Source organism: Mytilus californianus, unplaced genomic scaffold (assembly GCF_021869535.1).
Source record: "Mytilus californianus isolate M0D057914Y unplaced genomic scaffold, xbMytCali1.0.p SCAF_14, whole genome shotgun sequence".
Lineage (NCBI taxonomy): Eukaryota > Metazoa > Mollusca > Bivalvia > Mytilida > Mytilidae > Mytilus > Mytilus californianus.
In genome coordinates this window covers 23,834,975-23,858,545 of record NW_026262626.1, presented here as the reverse complement: position 1 = coordinate 23,858,545, position 23,571 = coordinate 23,834,975, and the positions used below count along the sequence as shown (strand labels likewise).

The following is a 23,571-nucleotide window of genomic DNA, read 5'->3' as shown; positions in this document are numbered from 1 at the left end:
TAATAAATTAATCTGGATAAAAGAACTGAAGACACACCCCGTCTCGATCTAGATATTTCTTTAACTTAATATTTTTTAATGATATAGACCAACACTAACTTTATAAACCGCAATTTAAAGTAGTTGATATAGGCGGACTTCCAATACAATGTTGAATCTTAGTATAATTTAAATAGAGGAAATGCAAATAATGAATTTTGCTTTAGTCAACCAATTTGATAACTAAATAAAAGGTGAATTATGAAAAAAAAATGATGGATTAGTTTGAAATTATCGAATTACTTATTAGAAGTAAAAAGTAACAAATTTTACAATGAAATATTTATACTTTATATTCAAGTCCGTATAATATTTTAAACATGCTTTCAAATTTTACAATAAAAAGGATAAATACATCTGAAAATATATCAAAAACATTTCGACAAATCTTCTCATTTTATATACTAATCTGTTTTCCTTCTATAAGAAAGCACAGAAAGAATCTCGATACAAGATTGCTTTGTGACAACACTTGATTGCCTTAATTGGATCTCTGGAGGATGAAACATTTAATCCATTCTATGTACAGTCAGGATCTATGTTATTAGCAGGATCTCTGTTATTAGCAGCGATACGCAGTGAAAATTGTACACATCAGTTATAGCTTATTATGTCTTAAAGAATTATTCTTGTGGTGTTGAAAAACGCTAAACTATATTATTTGGTGAGCTTGGGTAAATATTTTCATATAATTGTAAGAAAATGAAAATAAAAAATAGTGGTCTCAGTTCATTAAAAACAGAAGTTTTGGTCTGTTCATTAATTGTAAAGACAACCAAAAAAATTCAAGTATATATGTAGGTTACTTTATTCTTTATGCAACTGGAAAAAACATTGGACAAGTCTTAGAGTTCATAACAAAACTAAAAACTATAAAATAAAAATTAAAAATGTGAATTTATGTAAATTTAAGAGAATATTTTGTATTACATGAATTAAAATGAATATGGCTCTTATTTCTTTCGAGCAATATGATGTTTATGAAAGGAAAACATGGACAAATGGAGGAAGGCGTCCTGTATCAGTAAGTTCTTCTTTAACTAGTGAACTATTTCAATGAAACTTGCAGGGAATCTATGTAACTAATGGTATTGTTGTACCTCTATGTGACATTTAATCCAAAAGATTTTATTGGAAGGGGTGGGGGGTGATAATACCGGCAAAAAATGGACTTTGCCAGATGGAAGCATCTTGTGTCCGTAACTCCTTATTAACCAATGAGTGCATGGATTTCATTAAAACTTTTATTAAAGCGCCAGTTAATACGAACACTTTCAGGCAAAGTTGACCTTTGACAGTTTAGTATTTTTTATGCTCTTTTCATGCTTGTTCTCTCCCTTGCAACATACGGGTATCTAAGTCTAAAGCCAGCATATAAAGGACAGGGAACCAGTCTAGACCTTTTGGGATTTTTGAGTCTGGGTTCATGCAAAAAATTAGGAATTAGGATATGCTAGAATTGGCAGAGAGGAAAATCCTCCGACAAATACAAGGGCTTCGAAATAATACAGCAAATTTGGCTGGCTATACCCTGGTAGGAGCAGAACCTATTGCCATCACCTTAGACAAAAAATTACTTAATACCTTTTTCATGAATATTGTTAGAAATTCAGAAACCATAGAATATTAAATTCTGCGCCGACAAATAGCATTTTCAGAACATAGAGGAAAAGATTTTATCAACAGAGTGGAAAAAACTCTATCAAAATACAATCTGAAATCAAGTAGTTACTATATAGAAAGGCCACTTAAGAAAACCGAATGACAAAGCTAATAGGAATAAAGATCAAGGAATACTGGAAAAATGAATGTCACAATGAAAAATTGGATAAAAACATCGCTTAAATACACAGAGATACAGGACAATCCATTAAATAAAGCTCACAATATATGAAAAAGTGTAAAAATAAACAATACTAAAGATGTAAAGGTAGGGAAAAAAAAAGGAAGACTAAGTACCCAAACGTACATATTCCAAGCCAAAAGAGCTAAGTTCCATCAAAAAGTTAACCCTTTATGTACAATCTGTGAACAGGAAAATGAAGATCTAGAACATTTTATTCTACATTGCATAGAATTGGAGCAAATAAGATCTAAATATAATTGCTCAAAAATCAAACAGAAAATGGATGAAATCGATACCTCAACATACAGGAAGATCATACAACAAGGGAATCTACTCCAGCTCATAATGGATTGTACTAGCAAGGACATAAACTGTTATTTAACTGTGTATGAAAACATAGAAACTCTGTCTAGAAATATGTGCTATGAGATGCACATGCTGCACACAAAAAGGAGTAAAAGCTTGATCACAAGTACAGTATAAGTGATAATTTAAAATAAAATAATTCCTTATTTTTACCATTTTACTATTTTATGATAATTTCAAGACTTAAATATAGCTTCATTAAAGTTTTTAAGATATATTAAGTACCTTTAAAGAATAATGACGATGTCTATAAAATAGGAAAGTTTAAATTGTGATGGAAAACTTATGTATATACTTTGGAATTGTTCAAAATCCTAATCCATTTACATCTTACATAACACTCTTTTAGAATAATCATTTTATTTTAAATTCTGATGTAAGAATAGCACCTTTAACTAACCAATAGAATTAAAATTTGAAACTAATTTGAACGTTTTAAATTTTCATATTTTATTTGTAAATATATCCAGTTACACATCAGCACGGTTTTTTTTATAATATAGCTATTATGATTAATTAATTTTATGTTTTAAAACTGTGATGACTATCCTAAGATATAATAATAATATTGCCCTTATTCATTTATCTGTACACAGGTTTCTATGTTTCCTTATGTTTTATTGTGTATATAGTTGCTACAATTATACCCTATGGGTAGTGCTCCACAATTAATGGAGGAACATAAAAGAAACTGAACTGAACTGAACAGGTGTTGTGAGCATGCAAATCATATTGCATTTTTTAACAAATGATCTATTGGAAAAATCCCATCGAGTTAAAAGAGTTTGCAGCAGTCTTAATAAACCTAGTTCTAAAATAAATATGCAGATGGATTAACATGTCTTTGACTAATGTAAAATGAATAACATGTAGTTTGTGAGGATCTGGAAGGGGGTCCTACAATTCTTTATTCTTTAACTATTTTGACCATTTTTTTCTGTTCCTGATTTATTTTTACCCTTATGCTCTATTCTTTATATTTCACAATCCCAATATTCTCTATTTAGCTTTTTTGGCCTATTTTTATCAGTTCTTTATTTTTTAGCCCATTTTTCTGTAGTACTAGTTCCATTATTCTCTATTTTGTAAACCCGATCCAGACCCTCATATAAAGCACAATAATGTCTACGGATGTGAGTTATGATTGCTTAACCGTAATCTTGCATTAAATGCAAAGTAATAACAAATAAAACATAAAAGTTCTGTAACATCGCTGATTTTTTTTTTGTTCGATTGTATCTGACTTAATTTTCCAAATACAAGAAAATCAGGCTTTATCTTATAAACTCTAGTTTTTATACACAACTATATAATTTCTTAAATTTTATCTTTAACAGAACAAAAACTAATATTCTTTATACAGCTTCGCTTGCGACAAACTTTATTTGATTAATTGGATCGCGTTTAGAAGATTTTATCCTAATATGCCAAATCTTTACATTACAACGAGACACAGCTGAAAAATTTACAAAATATTTACTTCAGATACAAGAAACGAAAAGCACGTGGAAAATTAATATTACTGACAAAGATTTCTGATACCGTGACTTGTATTTTTCATGCAGTAGTATACATTGATGGTCGAATGAGAGAATAACTGGCTAACGTCCAGTGGCAAATACTTCATCCATATCACGACGGTAACATGTTGATGTAACACACATTGTATTTCGAAAAAAGTAAAGTAAAATAGGCATACATGTATGTATAGAAGATCGTGATTTTAAAACGCATTAAAGACGTAAAATTTTGGGGATTGGGAAGGGTCGCTAACTGACGAATGGAATTGAGTGTCATAATGGTCACTTATGACAATTTTTTTTTCAGATCGAAAATAGATTTCGAAAAAGTTAACTTGATTTGAACTCTGGTGGATAGTTTTCTTATTGGAAATCATACCACATCGCCTTATTTTTATCTGGAAGTATAAGGTGGTACCAAACACCTTGACTAAAATTAATTTGGCTCGTTTAATTTTCAGAAAATTTTGACAAAATATTTACTTTGACCCTTTGACAAAAATATAAAAATTTCAAAAAACTTGAACCACACACTTTATCGGAAAAATTTCATTGGATATATAGCAGTTTGACAAATACTAATTTTGGTCATTGAGAAGCTTAATATTTCCTTAACAAATAGAATGTGAGTTTTACAGAGTTATCTCCCTGTAGTGTTTTGTACCACCATAAAGAAAAAAAAGACGAAATTGTATATCAAACAGATGGACTTCTAAATTCTTGGAAGGATAATTGGAGGAAAAAAGCCCATGTACTGTAAGCAACAACATCTGATATATTCTTCACACATCTTTACAGATAGACTGATTTCCTCAACTTGTCAACTACATCTGTGGTTCTGTGATACCCAAGACGTACGGTTAAAAGCTTTTTGTAATTTGTTTTATACCACTTCCGTGTATATATTGATTTCAGCGTCACTCAAGAAATCTAATTCAATACTGCCAACACTGTTAGTGTTTATGAGTTCTGAGAAATTCTGAGAAAGATTGTTTCTTCTTTATACATGTTATAATTCAGTCAAGATCTGTTTTGAGACTAGGTAACTCTATATTTACAAATTATCTAGTGATATTTAGAATTGTGATATGCGTAAACTGATTTGCTTATTCGTTGCTGCTATTAACAAAGTAAAAACATCAGAATCTGACCAATTCATTTTCATAGAGTTTGAATACCATGAAGGTTAATGATTATGAATACTCGTCAGGAAGCGGTTATCTTCTCGCGAGATGTAACGAGCTTTACTCATATGTGGCGGGAGATGAATGATCGGTGTACGGTGAGCCGATAAAAAAAACCAACAATTAAATAGGTAAGGATGAATGCAAAAAAAGAACCAAAAATAAACATTAAACAAAAAAAAAAAAAACAAAAAAAAAAAAAACAAAACAGAACAAAAAAACAAAAAAACAAAAAATACCCTACCATTTAATTACATTTTTTAGATTTCATATAAGTAGTTAGGATTACCAAAATGAGTATATGTACCATTTACATAAGTTCAAGTCTTGATAATTACTAGCTTCAAGGTGTTGCAGGTCCTAATCATCCTAACTTTATGAATTCTCATAAGAAAAATGTAAGCAATGAACTATTGATCATTGAAAATTAGAGCATTAAGGATAAAAATGGAAACAGCAGCTGTTTGAGCACTCTTAGCTATTGGAGACATTAACAATTTGTTACTCCAGTCGGATATTGGAGACATTGACAGTCAACAAAATAGCCATTGATACTTTTTATTCATTAATTAATGTAAAAACAAAATACAATGTATGCAGCCATTGATAAATTTTTATTCATTAATTAACCTATTTAAAAATGTCTGTTTAATTTTTTCATAACTTTTCTAAAATCATGTTCTTTGAGGGATTTAACAATTTCGCATATCGTAAAGACGCTGTTTTATTTTTCAAACCATATCTAGATGTCCTTTGAGATGTTTGTGTCGTTCGATTTCAGTGTTATTGACATTTACGCACTTCGCCTTTTATTCATATTAAGATTTGCTGAAATTAAAACGAATGTATACTCTCGTACCGTATTAGGAGAATAACTATGGTTATTCCCAATTCTTTTACATTGACAGTAACGAATCGATTTCGACTCTTTAATCAACAAACAGTATGAAGTATTACTATATCAACGCTAAGTGCCGTCTTCGACGTATGAACGATATATTTAGCCCCAGACAAGTCAGATACGTGATAGCTTACGGGTTTACGGTTTTATTGCTTTTCTAATTCCTCAGAGAGAAATTAAACCGGAGAATTATTGACCATTACCATTAAACGTAAGAATGAAAGCGTTAAGAAAACAAAACACGAAACTAAAGAATTATACATCAGGGATTTTCAGTTGATATAGTATCAACAAATGCAGCTATACATTTGAAAATATTTTTGAGTGCATTTGAGGTAATGATGGACTTTTAACATTTAATGACGGTTTAAAAAAAGTAATTTGAAAAAATGGAATCGTGTAGATGTATAGCTCATAGTCTATATTTATAAATTGAATCTGCAGTATCTGATCATATTAGGGTTGCATTCAATAATAGTTTTTAGCCATTTTACTAAAAGATATCACAAGAATTTTACGAATAAATGTCACCTTCTCTCGCTCTGACCAGTTGTAAACCCTTTGCATTAAAAAATGGATGCATTTCCGTTATGTGCAGGCCTTGATCCGTTGTCTATTTTTGACTTTACTTTTATGTTTTTTTCCGGATATATCAGTACTCAATGTTTGTATTATGATTCAGATTAACAAAGCCTAAAGACGGAAATGCGCATCTGGTATAGGAAAAATTGGCATCGTTGTTTTATGTTATTTTAATGGATAGAAATAATTTTATTTTTTGTACAAGTTTGTTGTTCAGTAATATTAAGTGGAAGAATATTATTAGACCATATAGCAAACTACTCTAAAAATCTTCTTCTTTCATCATTATCAGGTCTAACCAAACTTGACCCGTAAGAACCATATGTAATCAAGGTAAAAACTTCTGGCTGATAGTTGGATGAACAATTAGAGGAGGAGGAGGAGAAGGAGGCAAGTTAAATGCATATTCAGGACGAGAACATGTTAATACTAGTATATTATGAATTTTGAATCCTGCTTGAATTAGACTGACACTCTGAGCCGGATTTTAAACGTGCTAGTTCACAAAGCAACAGTCAGCAGAAAGACATGTTGCCCGATCCGGACACATTATTCTGACTCCGGACCGACGATTTTTGCTCTTACCCCCAAATGCCATGTGCTTAGCGGAGAAGCAGAAAATACCGATGTTCAAGTCTCTGGTTTGACCCGGGTGGGGATCGAACACAAGACCTTCCGCACCCGCGGCGAGTGCGCTACCACGAGACCACCGAGGCTAAAACAAGATAAGTTTTGTAAGTACACCAACAATAATGTTGTAACATTGGTTTGTAAAAGGAATTTTCTTTCAGTAGTCTTCGGTATGCACTGTCACAGTGCGGACCTGACATTTCTATAATAACTTGTTGATATGCAATCGAATAAGTTGTTAAATGATAAAGGGAGTACAGAAGTTGGTGACAGAACACAAAGCTTCTGGTATCTTATGGTTGAACATCAAATCGCTAATTTATTGTTAACTTTGACCGAAGCCCAAAAGTTCCGTTTGTATTTCTTCATGTACATTCTGTACATACTCGCGCTTGAAATCACTTTGCACATGCACCAATATTAGTTACACAATGTGATAGTGTGTCTTCCTTTATTGATTATATAGGTGCTGTATGGAATCTTAATCAAGATTATTTTAACCTCGCGACATGCTCATTTGCCAATTTAGAATTATTTGCTGTTACAAAATTGTCAGAAAATAAATGAGTTTACCAAATTTAGTGCCCATTACCTTGAAACAGAAAAGGGAGGACACAGAGTTGTAAGTTGTTATAACACAATGTTGAAGATAACATTTAATTTCTACTTCAATATACAGCACGTAGTGCTGAATAGTTTGGTTTTATGATTGATATTTTTTTTTAAATTTTAGATGAAAAATCAAAATATATGAGGCTGATACCAGATGAGTATCCTATAGTTAACAATAAGTTTAATTTAAAATAGCTAAATTTTCAGAATGTGGGTGAGCCTCATTTCTTCCATCAATTAGAACTGTAAAAATCCATCTGCACTGTTTGTGTTGACTCATAAGACATAAGACATGAGACATAAGACATTTTATTTCACTAGAGCCCCCGCATGGGGTATGTTAGTACAACATTTTAACGAACAATAAAAGTATGAACATATTTACATTAAAACAACATGGTAAATAATGGTGCAATAATAGTATAATACATAATGAACTAATATGTGACAGAAAGTACAAATTATAGTAACATGATTAAGAACATGTCTTAAAACGTTTTAAATACCCTTCTGCAAAATCTTGCCATTCCAGTTAGTGTAAATAAATCTGATGTATTCATAAATTTTAAAACATTTTGGTTATTACACATATTCGTTCATTGTAGGAATACACTGTGTTTGTTGTCTCCCTTTTCGTATGTCTAGATTAGTTTAAATTTTTTTCCAACAATCAACAAAATTTTTTGCACTCTGTATCTATAACTGCTGTTTTGTGGCGTCATAATTGAGAAACAAAGCATTGCTTGTTTTGTGTGTAGTTCTCTGAAGTGTTTAAGTTATTTGTGTCGTTTGGTTGCTGTTGACGTAAACCCTACATCTCCTCTTATTCATACGTATCGAGTTTCATACGACCAAATGAATGTGGTGCTTACTGTACATGATCCTTTCTTTTAGATATAAAACTGTACTTTATAATTTTTCGATACTTCCTAGCAGCTGCGTTCCTCACTAGACATACATAGCGTGAACGTCATGAAAAGAATTCCTTCAAAACCGATGATGTGAAATTTGCAGAAATATTTTATCGCTAAAGTCGACACTAGGGGCCGTCTTGACCTTGTTGTAGGGTATGAATGATGCGTTCATTGTTGAAGACCCTACATCAACTGTCAAGATGAAGAATAGGAATAAAAGTCCTGTTCATTGATAATTTTTTATTTTTTCTATGTATTGTGTGCGGTTTTGTCCCATGTACATTTATTCCATATCCATTATTTTCTATTGATTCTAGAGTTTGTCTCTAGTGCTGTGTGGAGGCAGTGGAGAACGTTTCCCCGTGCTTGAGGTGTATGCTCTTATAATATTTACAGTTATGATGTGCTTGTTCATGTCAGAATTTCTCATATTAATATACCGTCAAGATTTCATGTTTGGCTATTTAATATTTTCTTAATTTCTTCAAAATAATGGTCTGGTCATCTGTTTTGTATATTGCCCTTTCACACTATTTTAAACTGCTAGGTTTTCTTACATATATTTCGATGTGCCCCGTGCTGTCTATCATTTGTTGTTTAGTTTTATATGTATCGTCTATCATTTGTTTGTTTCGAATGTATTGGTCTTTTGTTGGGCAATGTGTGACAAATATATGTTGCAAAACCTCGCCCGTAATTATAAATTATGTAATTCATTAACCGCTCCCGACATGTGTAACTATAAAGCATATTTTAGCGGCGATCGATGTCTTTTAAAAATGACTGCACTTTTCTTGTATCCCTGGTGCTTTCGACTGGAGAACCGTCTTACACAAGCTTCGCACACGTTGGCACTCCGAGGCGGGTGAGAAACAGGAAGGTGAACTGTGGTTTATTTTTATCAATATTACCGCTTAAGTCGACGCTAGGGCCGTCTTGACCTTGTTGTAGGGTATGAATGATGCGTTCATTGTTGAAGACCCTACATCAAATGTCAAGATGAAGAACAGGAATAAAAGCCCTGTTCATTGATAATTTTTTATTTTTTCTATGTATTGTCTGCGGTTTTGTCTCATGTGCATTTACTCCATATCCATTATTTTCTATAGCTTTTGTTATGAGTAAAAATATCCCTATTACTTAGAAATGAAAAATAGCAATCAATAAAAGCGATGTATATTTTCTTTGGTTTTATCAAGAGCGTGATAGACTTTGTATTAGAGAAGAACACTGCTTTACAAGAAAGCTTACACGATCGTCCAGTTATAGTAAAAGAACAGTAGCGACTAGTGTTAACATTGTGGAATTCTTGATGTGGTTTTCCTGAGTTTTAGTAAATGTGACTGATAACATCAATCTGTGATTGACACCGCTTCGCGTAATTGTAAAGACCTTCTTCTTTTCATTGTGGTACGACAAGGTGATAAATGGTAAGAATATAAAAATAAGGAGATGTTGTATGATTGACAATGAGACAACTATCCACCAAAGTTCAAATGAAGTGGATGAAAGCAATTATAGGCAACCGAACGGCCTTCAACAATGAGAAAACCCCATACCGTATAGTCGGCAATAACAGAACCCGACATGAAAAATATAACATCCACCTGTGGTTTACGCCGCATCAAATAATTGTAAAGACCTTCTCTTTTTTTTTTTTATTGTGGTACGATAATGTGTATGAAAGCTGATAAATGGTAAGAAGTATATCAACAACAGAATGCTAGTGTAACGTTCCATACGTGAAGTTTAATTTAAGTATATACAAACGATGCTTTATCGACATTAAAGATGGGAATAAAGAATTATATTTTAACGAAATCGCTTAATAAAAGTTTGGTAACCTTATTTGTTTTTGATTAACAAAGAGCTTTTAGCATTGTGAATCAATACGTAAAACAACATTGTTTGGGTAATTACATGTAAGAAAGGGTAAGACACATGTATGGGTTTACTACAAAAATGGTGGGCAAGCGATTAACAGTCAATCTGTTAAGTTGATGACAAGTCTCAATGTACATGACGTTTGACGGATTTTACAATTGGATTTTAGTTGTTCAAAACGCTTTTGACTATCAAAAGCGTCGGTACCGAGCGTACCGAATAAAGATTATTCAATAAAATGCGTGCTATACGCTCTGAGACCAGTGCCACATGTTTAATTTGTGATAAAAAAATCTTTTATAAGTTAGTTTTATTATTTTATTTTCTTAAAAGAAGGTTTTTATCTACTTTAATTTGCAAATTATTTTCTTTAAAAAAGCGTAAATTGTATATTTAGTACGTCATCAAAACATATTTTTCTGTATGTTAGCTCTTTTTTCTTCGTCTTTATATTCAATGTTTATTTTGTTTAAATCATTTAATTGTTGATCTGCAATTTTAGGTTTTGCTTTAACTGGCAATGCAAACTCTAACTTTTCCCAAAACCAAGGATCTGTACGCTGTAAGTACGTTTTAGTTTTCATGTAAAGTTTCAGTTCTGGGTCCAGTTTGGAGGGGTCAATATTCTCCATCAGAATCAAAATAATTTTCTGAGATTTATCTCTTAACACACTGTGATGAGCTGTTTGAAATTCATATTGACACCATTCACTGTCTAAAAAATTGTTTGATACTATCATAATTGTTCTAGAACTGTCTTCAACAGACTGAATGATTGAATCTGCTATACATGCACCAATCGGAAAGTCCCGGAAGTGGAGACATAACTTGTAACCATCTTTATTTTCCAGCCTTTGCACAAGCTCCCGAACAACAAATCCTTCGTCCTTGTGACTATAAGATACAAAGGCATCGTACATTTTGTTCTCGGGTTTTACACTAAACAATCGTATTCCGAATTTATTGTACATGACAACCTGTAATAAGGTTCGATTCATAAACACAAGCGTGGAAATAATAATAACGAGAACTAGGAGAACGAGAGTTGAAGTTAGTGCTTGAACCTCTTTGTAATTAAGAACCTCTCTGTGTTTCTCGATTGTTCTGTTTTGGAATATAACAGATTGGTTTGGGCAGATGGACCAATAGTCCAACTCGACTACATGTTGTTTAGAACCGATAGCAAAACTTTCATTTTTTGTATTATTTACAAAACAATACATGTCATGTCGGTCTTTAATGACGTCAGCTAATTCATATGTGATTTCTTTTAAATCATGTAAATTATTGCAGTCACATGACCAAGGATTATTAGATAAAGTCAGATACTTCAGTGTGACCATTGACTCTGCAAAACCATACGGAAGGGATACAAGCTTATTGTAAGCTAGTCGCAAAACTTCCAAATTTGTTATCCCTTTGAACGCGTCATCTGCAATGAATGCGATGCGATTGTGTTCTAGCTGGAGCAATTTTAAGGATACCAGTCCATTGAGTAATTCAACAACTACACAGGATAGACTGTTTTCATTCAAATATAGATTTTCCAACTTTGTAAGATTGACAAATGCGGTAGGTTTAACAATTTCTATCCCACTTCTATTAAGATAAAGTGTTTTTAGTTGATAAAGTCCACTGAAAATGGAGAATGTAATATAAACTAGGTCATTTCCATCCAGATAAAATATTTTTGCTATTGAAGGTATGTTTTCTGTGACTTTAGTTATACGTTTGTTACTGCAATCGACAATTCCGTTTTCATGATTAAAAGACATGAGACAAGTGCAGTTTGTAGGACAAACCATTCTACAATTACAAGATAAAGATTGGCAGCAATCACAAATGCCGACGCAGGGATCTTCAAACTCACACAACATATTTTCCAGTTGAGCTTTCTTAATCAGAGAAAATTTTCTAATTTTATATCCATTGTAGCAAAGCAAGAATTCGAATTCATCAATTTCTAATCCTTTGCATGACTCAGTCCATCTGTTCAAACATTGTCTCATCCACGAAAGATGACAATCACAGTTAAATCTATTACCCCTGAAATAGAACACTGGCGGAGGAGTGGTGAGTGGCGAAAACTTTATATTGTATGGTTGCAAAGACGAAATATTATTATATTTCAAATCAACTATTTCTAGATGTGGAAATTTAGAAAAAGCTGCTCCTACAATACTGGTCACATGATTATTATTCAAAATTATTTGTTGTAACGCAAATGAATTGTAAAAGTGTCCAGCGTGAATTGGTCCATCTATTTTGTTATAGCCCAAGTCGAGTTGAAGTAATGATAGCATATTCGTGAAAACATAAGCTATATTTTTAATATTGTTATGTTTAAGTAGAACCCATTTTAGTTTTGACATATTTTTAAAAGCGCCAACTTCAATGACTTCAATGTCGTTATTTGATACTTGAAGTAGTTCTAAGCTTCGAGAATTTTGGAAAACATTTCTTCGTAGAGCAGTTAGTTTGTTCCATGATAGATTAATGCCGGCTAAATTTGGAAGTCCCGCAAAACTCCCGTTGTCCAGCTTGCTTATCCGATTATGGCGTAGATCTAATATAAATAATTTCGTTAAATTGTGCAAATCAGGAAAATGATTTAGTTGGTTGTAAGATATATTCAGCAAAGAGGTTTCTGGCATGGAGTTGAGCGTTAGCGGATGTAAAGTCTTCAATTGGTTACCAGTCAAATCCAATTTATTGATTAATCGCAATCCCTGAAAAGCGTGGGATTCAATGTGGCTGATCTCATTATGAGAAAGTAAAAGTGTTACCAAATTCACATGGTTAATGAAAGTATAATTCAAAATTTTGCTAAGATTGTTTCTAGAAAGATCTAAATGTTGTAATCGTCTAAGTTTACCCATGACAGTAATATTTATATAAGTTAACGAACAATTTCCAAGCTGAAGTTCATGAATAGTTGGTAAATAGTATAGATGTTTCCAAATAGAATCTCCTACTCGCGTTGAACCTAGAACAAGTGCTTCCATTTGTTTTCCTGAATGAAAAAAATCATCATCTATCTGTGAAATTGGATTTGGACCTAATCCAACGACTTTGATGTTTATATTGTCTTTCAGTAAGTTACTCGGCAGTTCAGACAAATGGTTTCCGGTTAAATCCAGGAGCTCAAGATTTGTTAAATTTAGCAAAGACTGAGATGAGATATGTGCGACCATATTGTCTGCGATTGATAAGTACTTGAGATTTGGTGTAAATATGCCGAATGTAACATTAATCTCATGAATTTGGTTATTATTCAATATTAATACCAATAAATCTGTAAGTTCTTCGTCGCATTCCATGAAATTTGCATTGGATATATCCTTGATAAAGTTGTTTGTAAAATTAATAAACTGTATTTTATTTAATCCATATAAAGGGGGAAATTGTGTAACACCACTATTAGTTATGACAAGTCTACGCATGTTCGGTGTATCCAAAAATGCTTTGTCATGTATAGAAAGGTTTCTTGCCCTATTGATATTTAATTCACGAAGGTTACGTAGTCCATAGAAAGCATGCTCATGAATGTAATTAAATGAACAATCCGACAATTCGAATGCATTAAATGAATAAAGATGCTGGAATATTCTATCCTGTAGGTGGGAATGTAGTAAAGATTCACAGGTGATGTGCAGAACACTAGTCACATTAGTTTTCAATCTAGAAAAATCAAAATTATTCAGTTTCGATATCGAACAAAACACATGCACGATGGGTTCATTTGTCGTGTATGTAACATAGCAGTCGCAAGGATGAGGACATGCCTTGTAGTTGTTAAAATCCTGGGATCTTGTTGAATAGATAAACAGCAAAACAATCCAGTTTTTCATTTTCTTATTTCTGGAAAAAAATCACAAACAAATTACTTGATTTTTTGCTTAATGTGTCAAATATTTATATTTATAATAGACAATAAATACTAGACAAAAGGAACTATTTAATAGAAAGGAAATAAAGGAACATATTGAAACAAAGCCTGCGAAGATCGATCTGTACTAAGGTATTCTTTCTTGTTACACACGTGAAACAGGTCCTCCGTGGCCGGGTGCTCGTGGTCTTAATAGTTTATTTATAGTAAATACTAGCTAGCATCTAAACTCTGAGGTAGTGATTAAATTTGCTCGAATTCGATCTTTATTGACAAGGTTTGACAGCTTCCATGGCAAAGGTCGTTGGTTCTCTACAGGTTCTCCGCCTTCCGCTACCATTAAAAACCGGCCGCCATAATTTAGCCAAAGTAGCAATAAGTTGTGTTTGACACTAATAATGAAACAAACAAACACGTCAACCAAAACGCTCTATTCCCGTATTTATACTGTCTGTGTAGACTATTATTGGGGAGGTCTATATATTTTTGGGGTTTGTTTACGACGCAGAATATCTGTATATAACGTTGTAAGGTTGTTTATTTTGTTACAATTTATTGTTTTGTTTTTAGAATAGTTATTATTCCGATAAAAAAGTCCTTTTAATTTTTCTGTTAAGGCCAGGTTTTTTAGGAACGACTGTAGCGTCTTGACATCATTTAAATATTTTGGAAGTTTTGGAGAAAATTGATTTGGAAAAAAAATAATTGTATAATGAAGTTATTAAGGTTTTAGTGCAAAACTATTGTTTAAGGATGTTCGCTACTCTGTTTCAAAATAACAAGCTCTTTAAACGACTGTTATAAATTGATAGTATATAAATGAAGGAACTGAAAAAGAAGAAAAAAATGAAGGGTCCGTGTGCTTGTTTTCTAGATATAAACCATTTAAAATTTGGCGGGAAATGATTCTCTCTAGATTTTTCATACACTTAACATTGGTACCTTTTTTCTTTCAAAAACAATGAAAAATAACAAGGATTTAATAAGATTTTCAAATATCACTTTTTAAACTGTATGTAATAAAATTATGAAAAGAAAAGTAGGGGTTAGCGGGCAAAATTTTTAATGGCACTACATGGATAAAATCAGAGGATTCCGAATATCTGGCATAACATCAAAAAAACAAGAGGAGCGAACATCCTTAATAGGCTGTAGTTAGAGTTATGTCTTTGGTTTTTAAATACAAAGTGCAATATTCTAGAAGATATAATCTGAACGTCCATCCTGGTACAAGTTTATGCTAACAGATAATCTACACTAGAACAAAGATAGTACTTAGATAGTAACAGACTGTCAAAACATTGAATTCTAATACCGTTTGCTTAATGATGACAGGGCATTTTGTAGTCTGCGGAGAGAAAAAGGTAAAATAAAAAAATAAAGAAGCCGAACTCCGAGGAAAATTCAAAACGGAAAGTGCTTTATCAAAGGGCAAAATCAAAAGCTCAAACACGTCAAACGAATGGAAAACAACTGACATATTCCTGACTTGGTTCAGGTATTTCCTTATGTAGAAAATGGTGAATTAAACCTGGTTTTATAGCTAGCTAAACCTGTCACTTGTATAAACCAACATTATGTATTAATTATAATGTTGATATGTAAATTCATCCCTGTGGTATTCGTCCGATACTGAATATTACAGTTTTTCTTTATACACTTCACTGCAGTTATTATTTTGACAATACAATTTTCATATAAGCACATAAAAATAATACAAAAAGAGGCTGTAGAAGGTTTTGTTAGGGAAAAAAGAAAATTGACCAAATATTTTCCTTTTTTCTTGTACCTGTAAGCTTTTCTGGCAAAGTTTAACAAAAAAATTGTTATCTAAGCTGGCCAGAATTTTTGACTTATCAATAATTTTCAACCATTTATTTGCATTCATGCTACAAATATTACCACGAAATTTCCTATTTACTTTAAAATATGTTTGTGCTACGCATTTTAACAGTCATGGTATTCCTAATGAGAACTTGTGCAAAAACACACAATAATATATGCCTAGTGTTTTTGGCCGTTTTTAGGGTACCCCAAAACTGGTCATATTCAATATACCCTAAACTTAAATGAAACCGTGAATTTCAATAAGACTTTGGCAGATGATGCATGAACCCCTGCTGTTTAAATGGTGTAAATATAAGAAAAATTAAACGAGAGGGAAATTTTGGTGGTAACAAGGTGTTCCTATTTTATAAATATTGAATACTTCATAATACAGATTAATATTAAATATCTCTTCTTTAAGCACACTCCGTTTAAAGTTTTCGGGTAGCAAATGAAACTTTAAGTAATAGTAAAAGTTCAATGATAAGTTAATATTGATATTAAAAGCCCTCCGAACAAAAAGGGATGTTCAGATCCCCGAGCTCGAAGGGCGAGGGGATTTGAACAGCCCTTTTTGTGAGGAGGTCTTTTAATGTCAATATTAACTTAATCATCGAACTTTTACTAACTTACAAACCGTCAAAAAACATAAGAAAAGTACAAAAAAAGCACTCGCAGAAACCTTATTCCCCTGAATTGGACGCGTCTACTAAATATGTTCAACTTAAATGATAGTTAAACAGTACTCAGACTGATATATACAATTAACAGTTACCAAATTGCAACGGAAACGGACCGATTAAATGGCAGTACATCATTCAATAATTCATTCATTATATTTTGTTTAGCATTAAAATAACACCAAATGATAGTTTTACAAAATTAGGGGGTAAATTTATATTTTTGAATCCAACTTTTCAAAATAACGATTTCTTATTTAATAAATGAGGCAATCAAAACCCTATACATACCTCATTTATAACTGACCAATGAATATTCTGCACAACAACTTCTTGTTATATATATTTGATGTTTTTAATCTGTCAGTAATCATGAAACAGACCAGACCGAAGAAAACAGTAAGTAAATTCTTCCATCAATTAGTTTTTTAAACAGCTTGTTTCAGAACTTCTAATCGAACAGACCTACATGTAGATGCATAAGGTCCTTCCCAATATTCATCCGGTAAATGTTCATTCCTTTTTGATTCTGCAATTTTCCTACACTACATGTACGTTACATGCGAATGCAAAATAATTAGTGTTGTCTGTTCAGTCCAATTAATTAATAGATCTTGCTTTGGTTTTTAACAACAACAAAAATATGCATGCAGACTTCAATGAATAAAATCGTATTAAAAAGCATAAATGTGACATCATTAGCATCAACTAGATTTCACTGACCCGATCAAAACGTGTTTAGGTGACATATATTTGTAGGTTCGATGTGATATATGAAAACTAACTTTTTTATTTTAGTCGTCCGTTATTCCCATTTAATGTCCAACTGAAGCAAAACACCTGAAAAAAACTTTAACCTTTCTTAGTTTTATCCTTGCCTGACAAAACATCATGTTATAAATCGTATTAAAACAGTAGATAACTAAGAACCATAGTAAAAAAAATATTTAAAACTTTTTATAAGCAGTCAGTTAAGTAATAAATTGAAGGAAATAAAACACAAAAAAAACATAAAAATCTAAATGGAAATAGTACATTATAGCAATTTACAAGATCTTGTCTTTGAGTGCTAAGTACATGGAACAATTTATGAAGTTGATTGGTTGTTGTTTGATTTACGTCCAGTGGCAAATATTTCATGCATGTTCATGACTAACACATATCTTTAAATACAATAGGTAGGTCGTGCAATAGGAGGTCAACAGTGAAGTTGGACGTGAAACTTTAAAATACCACTGGAAAATGAGGGTATATCGAATTAGGACAGAAATTTAGACTTGCAACAGCTGGCCACATTCGGACCACTCAAATAATTTGTGCAAGAGTTTTTAATTTGCCGAGAGCGTTGATCCATGAAGTCTACACTAAAGTCGATCATCGATGTTTACGTGTAGTTTACAATATCATTTCACGCATTTAATTTAGGTTAGATACTTTTAGCTCGCTTTAGTAACTGTAAGAAGTCTGTGAAACTGTATTGTTTATTGTACTTGAGTTTTTGGTATATTATATACTACCGCTCCACTGGTTGGTCTCATGTGAAGGTGTTCCCCAAGAGAGCGGGAGGTCGTTTGTTCGAATCCCGACCGGGCCAAACAAAAACGTTAAATTAGTATTGGCTATTTCAACGCTTAACACGTGACATCATAGAGTAGGAGCACAGACTGGTCGGCTCAGAGTCGGAAATGTTTCCGGGTCTGGTGACTTTTCTTCCTGCGAACTAATATCTTGGGAACTTACGTGTAAAAACACCGACTCAGCGTGTCAGTCTAGTAAAAAGCGGGGTTAATACTCGTATTGTATTTACATGTTATCGTCCTGAATATTCTTTTTTTCAGCCGCTGGTCGTCATCCATTATCATCATTTATTTTACCGTTTTATTATACAGTGAAGTGTTTTTCTTCTACTGGTTTATATTACAACTTCTTAAATTTTCACCGATCAAAATTAAAAATAGTATTAAATCAAATGTGACTTTTGGGATATATAATATTTGACGGTAATTATTATTGAGTGAACTCCGTATAACTATTATTAAGTCATTAGGCGATTTTCACTGATTATTTTTCTGTATACGGATCTTTCTATAAAAAAAAGACTGAAAGTTGACTATAAATGTTTTGATATGTCTGTGTATTTGTGTTGCTCTCGCATTAATGTACAGTATACCTTTATCACCTTTTATTCAAAATCAAATGATTCACTTGGGTATAGAAATATTGACATCTCGAGACCTCTCCCGTCCCACAGTATACCCTTGCTAAATGGGTGCGTTCGTTTGGCTTATCGGATATATAAATACGCAGTTTTGTCCCACTGAAATAGGAATGTATATCCGACTCCTGGTGATAGCGAGAATTTCACGCTATCTATACGTTAAAAAAACATTAGAGGGAAATACGATCTATGCACGAGTTGAATGATCGAAATGTGTAATCAACAAGAAAGGTCAGCTAAATCTTTTCAAATAAGTCGCATGGTTGATTTTAACACATTTTTTGCAACTTTTGCTAGGACAATTGTAGATGAAAACAAAATATATATATAACGAAACCGATTAGCAAAACAATATCTAAAAAAATAAATAAATGAAACGCCCAAAATAAGTTGAATCCGTTAATAAATTGTTGTCAACATTTTTTTATCCATTTTTGCTTTTATGGCAACTATTATACTAGTCTGAGATATAAATAATCTTGAAACACAAATGTTTACACGTAGACGAGACAGCCGTCATTGTTCGCTTCAATATATGAGTTATTTGCACTCAATGAAGATCGTTTTCCTGTTCTTATCCACTCTCCTATTAGTTTTGCTAAAGGATACAATATAACCCCTGATGTGTACCACGACAACGTTTTCGTACTGTTTAAAAAAAAAGATTAAATGCAAAGAGAAAAATGATGGAAAAACGATTTACTCTTAAAAATTCATACTTAAATAAATATGAAATATAAAAATTGGAAAACTGTTTTAGACGATTATTTATTGATTTATTGATTGTTGGTTGCTTAACGTCCAGTGGCAAATATTTCATGAATGTTCAGGACGAAAACAAGTTACAAATAAATACAATAGGTAGGTTTTGTAATAATAGAGGGCATCTGGGATGATGGTCGGGGGAATTTGGACTACCACTGGACAATGAGGATATATTGGATAGGGACAGAAATTTTGCCTTGCAACAGGCCACCTACGGACCCCTCAAAGAGTTGTTGCAAGGGTTCTTAACGTGCAAAGAGCGTGGCACTTTCTGTACACGAGGCATCGGATTTAACGTCCCCAATCTGACCGGACGTGGCTGCAAACTTGATACATCCCGCACAGCCAAACGGACGCCCCACTGTTGCAAGCGTTTTACTGCCGGTCGGAAAAAGACCAAGTGACCATATTTCTATTCCCCAATCACCCTTGGGTGACGATTATTTACTGAAACCAAATGATTATACGTCACTAAATGAAGCTGATTAATTCATTGCCCCTTTTATGTCCAGTGGCAAATATGTCATGCATATTTACGACGAGATGCAAAGTGGATCAACCTGAGGCAAATGATTACAATTTTAGAGTTGCACTTTTTACAATAAGGCAGAGCGTTCGCTAGAAGTAAAACGTATGCCGTAATAGAATACAGTTGAATCATGATCGAAGTCGTAAGCTAAGCTATTAGCCCTCCTTCCCTCTTTTTTCTCCACGATAGACGAATGCCAAAAAACAAAACGTCATGAATTTACAAACAATACCGGTCACTATAAATAAATGAGATATGGACTTTTTTATTTAAATAAATTCCTATTGCAGCCAATATCTCTCGGTTCGGGACAGGTTAGTATTTCCACCGATTGATTATTGAATGGAGATATTAAAGCAACCAAAAGCACTTTGAATCAAAAATTTTCTAAAATTGTAAATTATGGTATTTTGCTGGGTGTTATTTCCCGATCCTATTTCGGACCCCCAGATTTTAAGAGGGCGTAGCTAATTAGTGATACCCGATTAACTTTTAGTAAATTGAACCTCAACTTAAAGACCTACACCGGGTATTTAAGTTCGAGGTACAATAAGTAGACAATAGAAATCCTTTGTGAAATAAGATCGTCCCAGGTATCTTAGATAATTATTTTGCGTTGAATAACAATGAAAAATGCACGAGCAGGTTTGTAATAGATATTTATTATATTCATCATTTTCTTTCATGCAGCGAATTTCATCGTTTTTGTTGCTTTCTCAATAGCATATTCCAGAAACAACTTTTGTTTTTTAAAAATTGGACCAATAAATGTTATTTTTCTGTTGCTGCTGAGAAAACAAAGTCCCTACTTTTTGATGTCCCTTCTGTTTTAAGAACTATAAACATAAAACTATTTATTTTAAAGGCCCATGAACTAATAGTCTCCACCTTGCTCATAGCAACTTATTATTTGTCCGTTGATAGTCTAAAAGATACGTTAGTGGTTGCCCTGCCTCTTCATACTTTCAGCTGTTGAGATTTTGGTGTTGGTGGCTGATATTTATTCCTCTCTTATTGATTTATTCGGAACTTCTCTTGACTTAAGGCGACTAAGAGCTTGTTATACCATTTGAAGAATTCACAACGATGTTAACGATATCAATCGCATTTGTACAAATATGCATGTATTTGGAGCATGAATATGAGAATATTTTGATATGAGCCAAAAATTGGGAATCTAAAAAAACTATCAACATATCAAATGAAATAAAAAAAAACTCCGATAGAATAGTATCGCTAATGTCAAAAACATTATTCAAACAGTTTAACATTTATTTTTCTCCAACATTTCAGATAATTTTTTTTTACATAATGTTTCATATCTTAAATTCTTGTTAAAGTCTCTTTATAAAAAACCTACTTCTAATATAATATATTTGATGTTGTCAAAACATTTTTCATACAACTTAACAGTTATTTATTCCCTAACATTTCATATGAAAAATCAAGAGATAGCTTTTTCCACAATTTATATTTCTTGTATTTTCTTGTTTCTAACCACACAGTCTTATCCTCGATGCATTTGAATTTTGACAAAAAAAAAAGGCAACAGTAGTATACCGCTGTTCGATAGTCATAAATTGATTAAACTGAAACAAATCCGGGTCACAAACCAAAATTTAGGGAAACACATCAACTATAAGAGGAAAACAACGGAACAACAGAAACACTGAACTGCTACAAAAACAAACGCCAACATACATAGAAACGGACTATTTGATAACAACTGCCATATTCCTGACTTGGTACAGGACATTTTAAGAAAAATGGTGGGTTGAACCTGGTTTTATGGCTAGGCAAACCTCCCGCTTAGATGGCAATGTTAAAACTACCGCTAAAATGACAACATTACGTGACAAGAATACAGTACAAATAACCGCAAGAACACTCAGGACAGAGAAATACATAAATAAATAATATAATAGTACATTATTATTATAGTACAATAAAAAAATTGTCTTACATAAGTGTGTGTTTGTTTGTGTGAAATTGTAAATAAGTTCTAGCAAAACTTTTCATAAAACATTGCTCTTACAGTTCTATTGATAACTGTTTTACCTTTATTTTGTTAACTGTGGCTTACGTCCATCGTCATGTAGAGTAACCTCAGTTAAATTGTATTCAATAGAAGGCACACCAAAGTTTGGTAACGTCCGTACCTCAGGTTCTTTGTTTAACGAATGATGAATAAGGAAAATACTTTGCAAGTCAATCCCTTGTTGAAACATGCTATTATACAATTCATTATTTAGGATATATAGTCATCTTAGATTTGTTATACATTTAAGACATAATCCTTCCGTCATGTTTGATGTTTATGACATACTACGTGTACATGAGTAGGTATTTCCGATGAACATGATAGAATACCGGATTACACATACACGCACCTAACATGGATTGAGTAAAATGTCATCTTTATTTTAACATTTTACCTGCGTTCGATCTTTCACTGTTTATAATCAACTTTAAATGACCCTTCACAAATAACTGATAAAATCACTTCAATGTGAGACCTTTGTAAATATTTTCGGCACAGAAAACATATTTACTTCTATCTTAAAGGAGCGTTCGCTGAATATCGTCAATCTGTTATTTATCATGTTATTTATAAAAAAATATATAATTGCGCAAGATCCGAAAGACGACTACAATTCAATATGAATTAATAAACGTGCTGAGTATCGGATAGTATCACCAGTTTTTGAAATGATAAGCAGATATTCAGGGCGTAATTATAGAATTATGCTGGGGTATACAAATAAAAACAAACAGTCCACACGTTCTCTTCTCATATAACTGAATATATTTTGACATTTATCCTGGGGTATAAACATAAAGACAAATACTCCACACGTTCTCTTCTCATATAACTGAAATATACTTTGACAGGTGGCCAATGACCCTTAACCGAATGGTTGGAGAAGTAATTTTATATTTAAACGTAAATTATTATAATGTATATTTTGTTTCTTGTATTAAAATGCAGTGATTAGATACTTGAGCACATGAGATCACCCCCGATTTTTGGTGGGCTTCGCGTTGCTCAGTCTTTAGTTTTCTATGTTGTGTTTTGTGTACTGTTGTTTGACTTTTGTTTTTTTTTTCTTGACAATGGCGTTGTCAGTTTATTTTCGACTTTGAGTTTGAGTTTGAGTTTGAATGTCCCTTTGGTATCTTTCGCC

At 32.5% G+C, this 23,571-nt stretch overlaps 1 protein-coding gene across 1 annotated transcript; it reads right to left on the bottom strand.

Annotated features, from left to right (window-relative positions):
- Nucleotides 1-10,782: 10,782 nt before the first annotated feature.
- Nucleotides 10,783-22,968, bottom strand: LOC127724444 (toll-like receptor Tollo). Its single transcript, XM_052231407.1, has 2 exons — nt 22,445-22,968; nt 10,783-14,339 (listed from the first exon to the last, which is right to left on the bottom strand). The coding sequence occupies exon 2, from the start codon at nt 14,327-14,329 to the stop codon at nt 10,883-10,885; it is 3,447 nt and encodes a 1,148-aa protein (XP_052087367.1). The 5' UTR covers nt 14,330-14,339; nt 22,445-22,968; the 3' UTR covers nt 10,783-10,882.
- Nucleotides 22,969-23,571: the final 603 nt, after the last annotated feature.

Bases quoted from the DNA above. Each gene is read 5' to 3' on its own strand.
- LOC127724444 (XM_052231407.1), bottom strand. From the start codon at position 14,329: ATGAAAAACTGGATTGTTTTGCTGTTTATCTATTCAACAAGATCCCAG.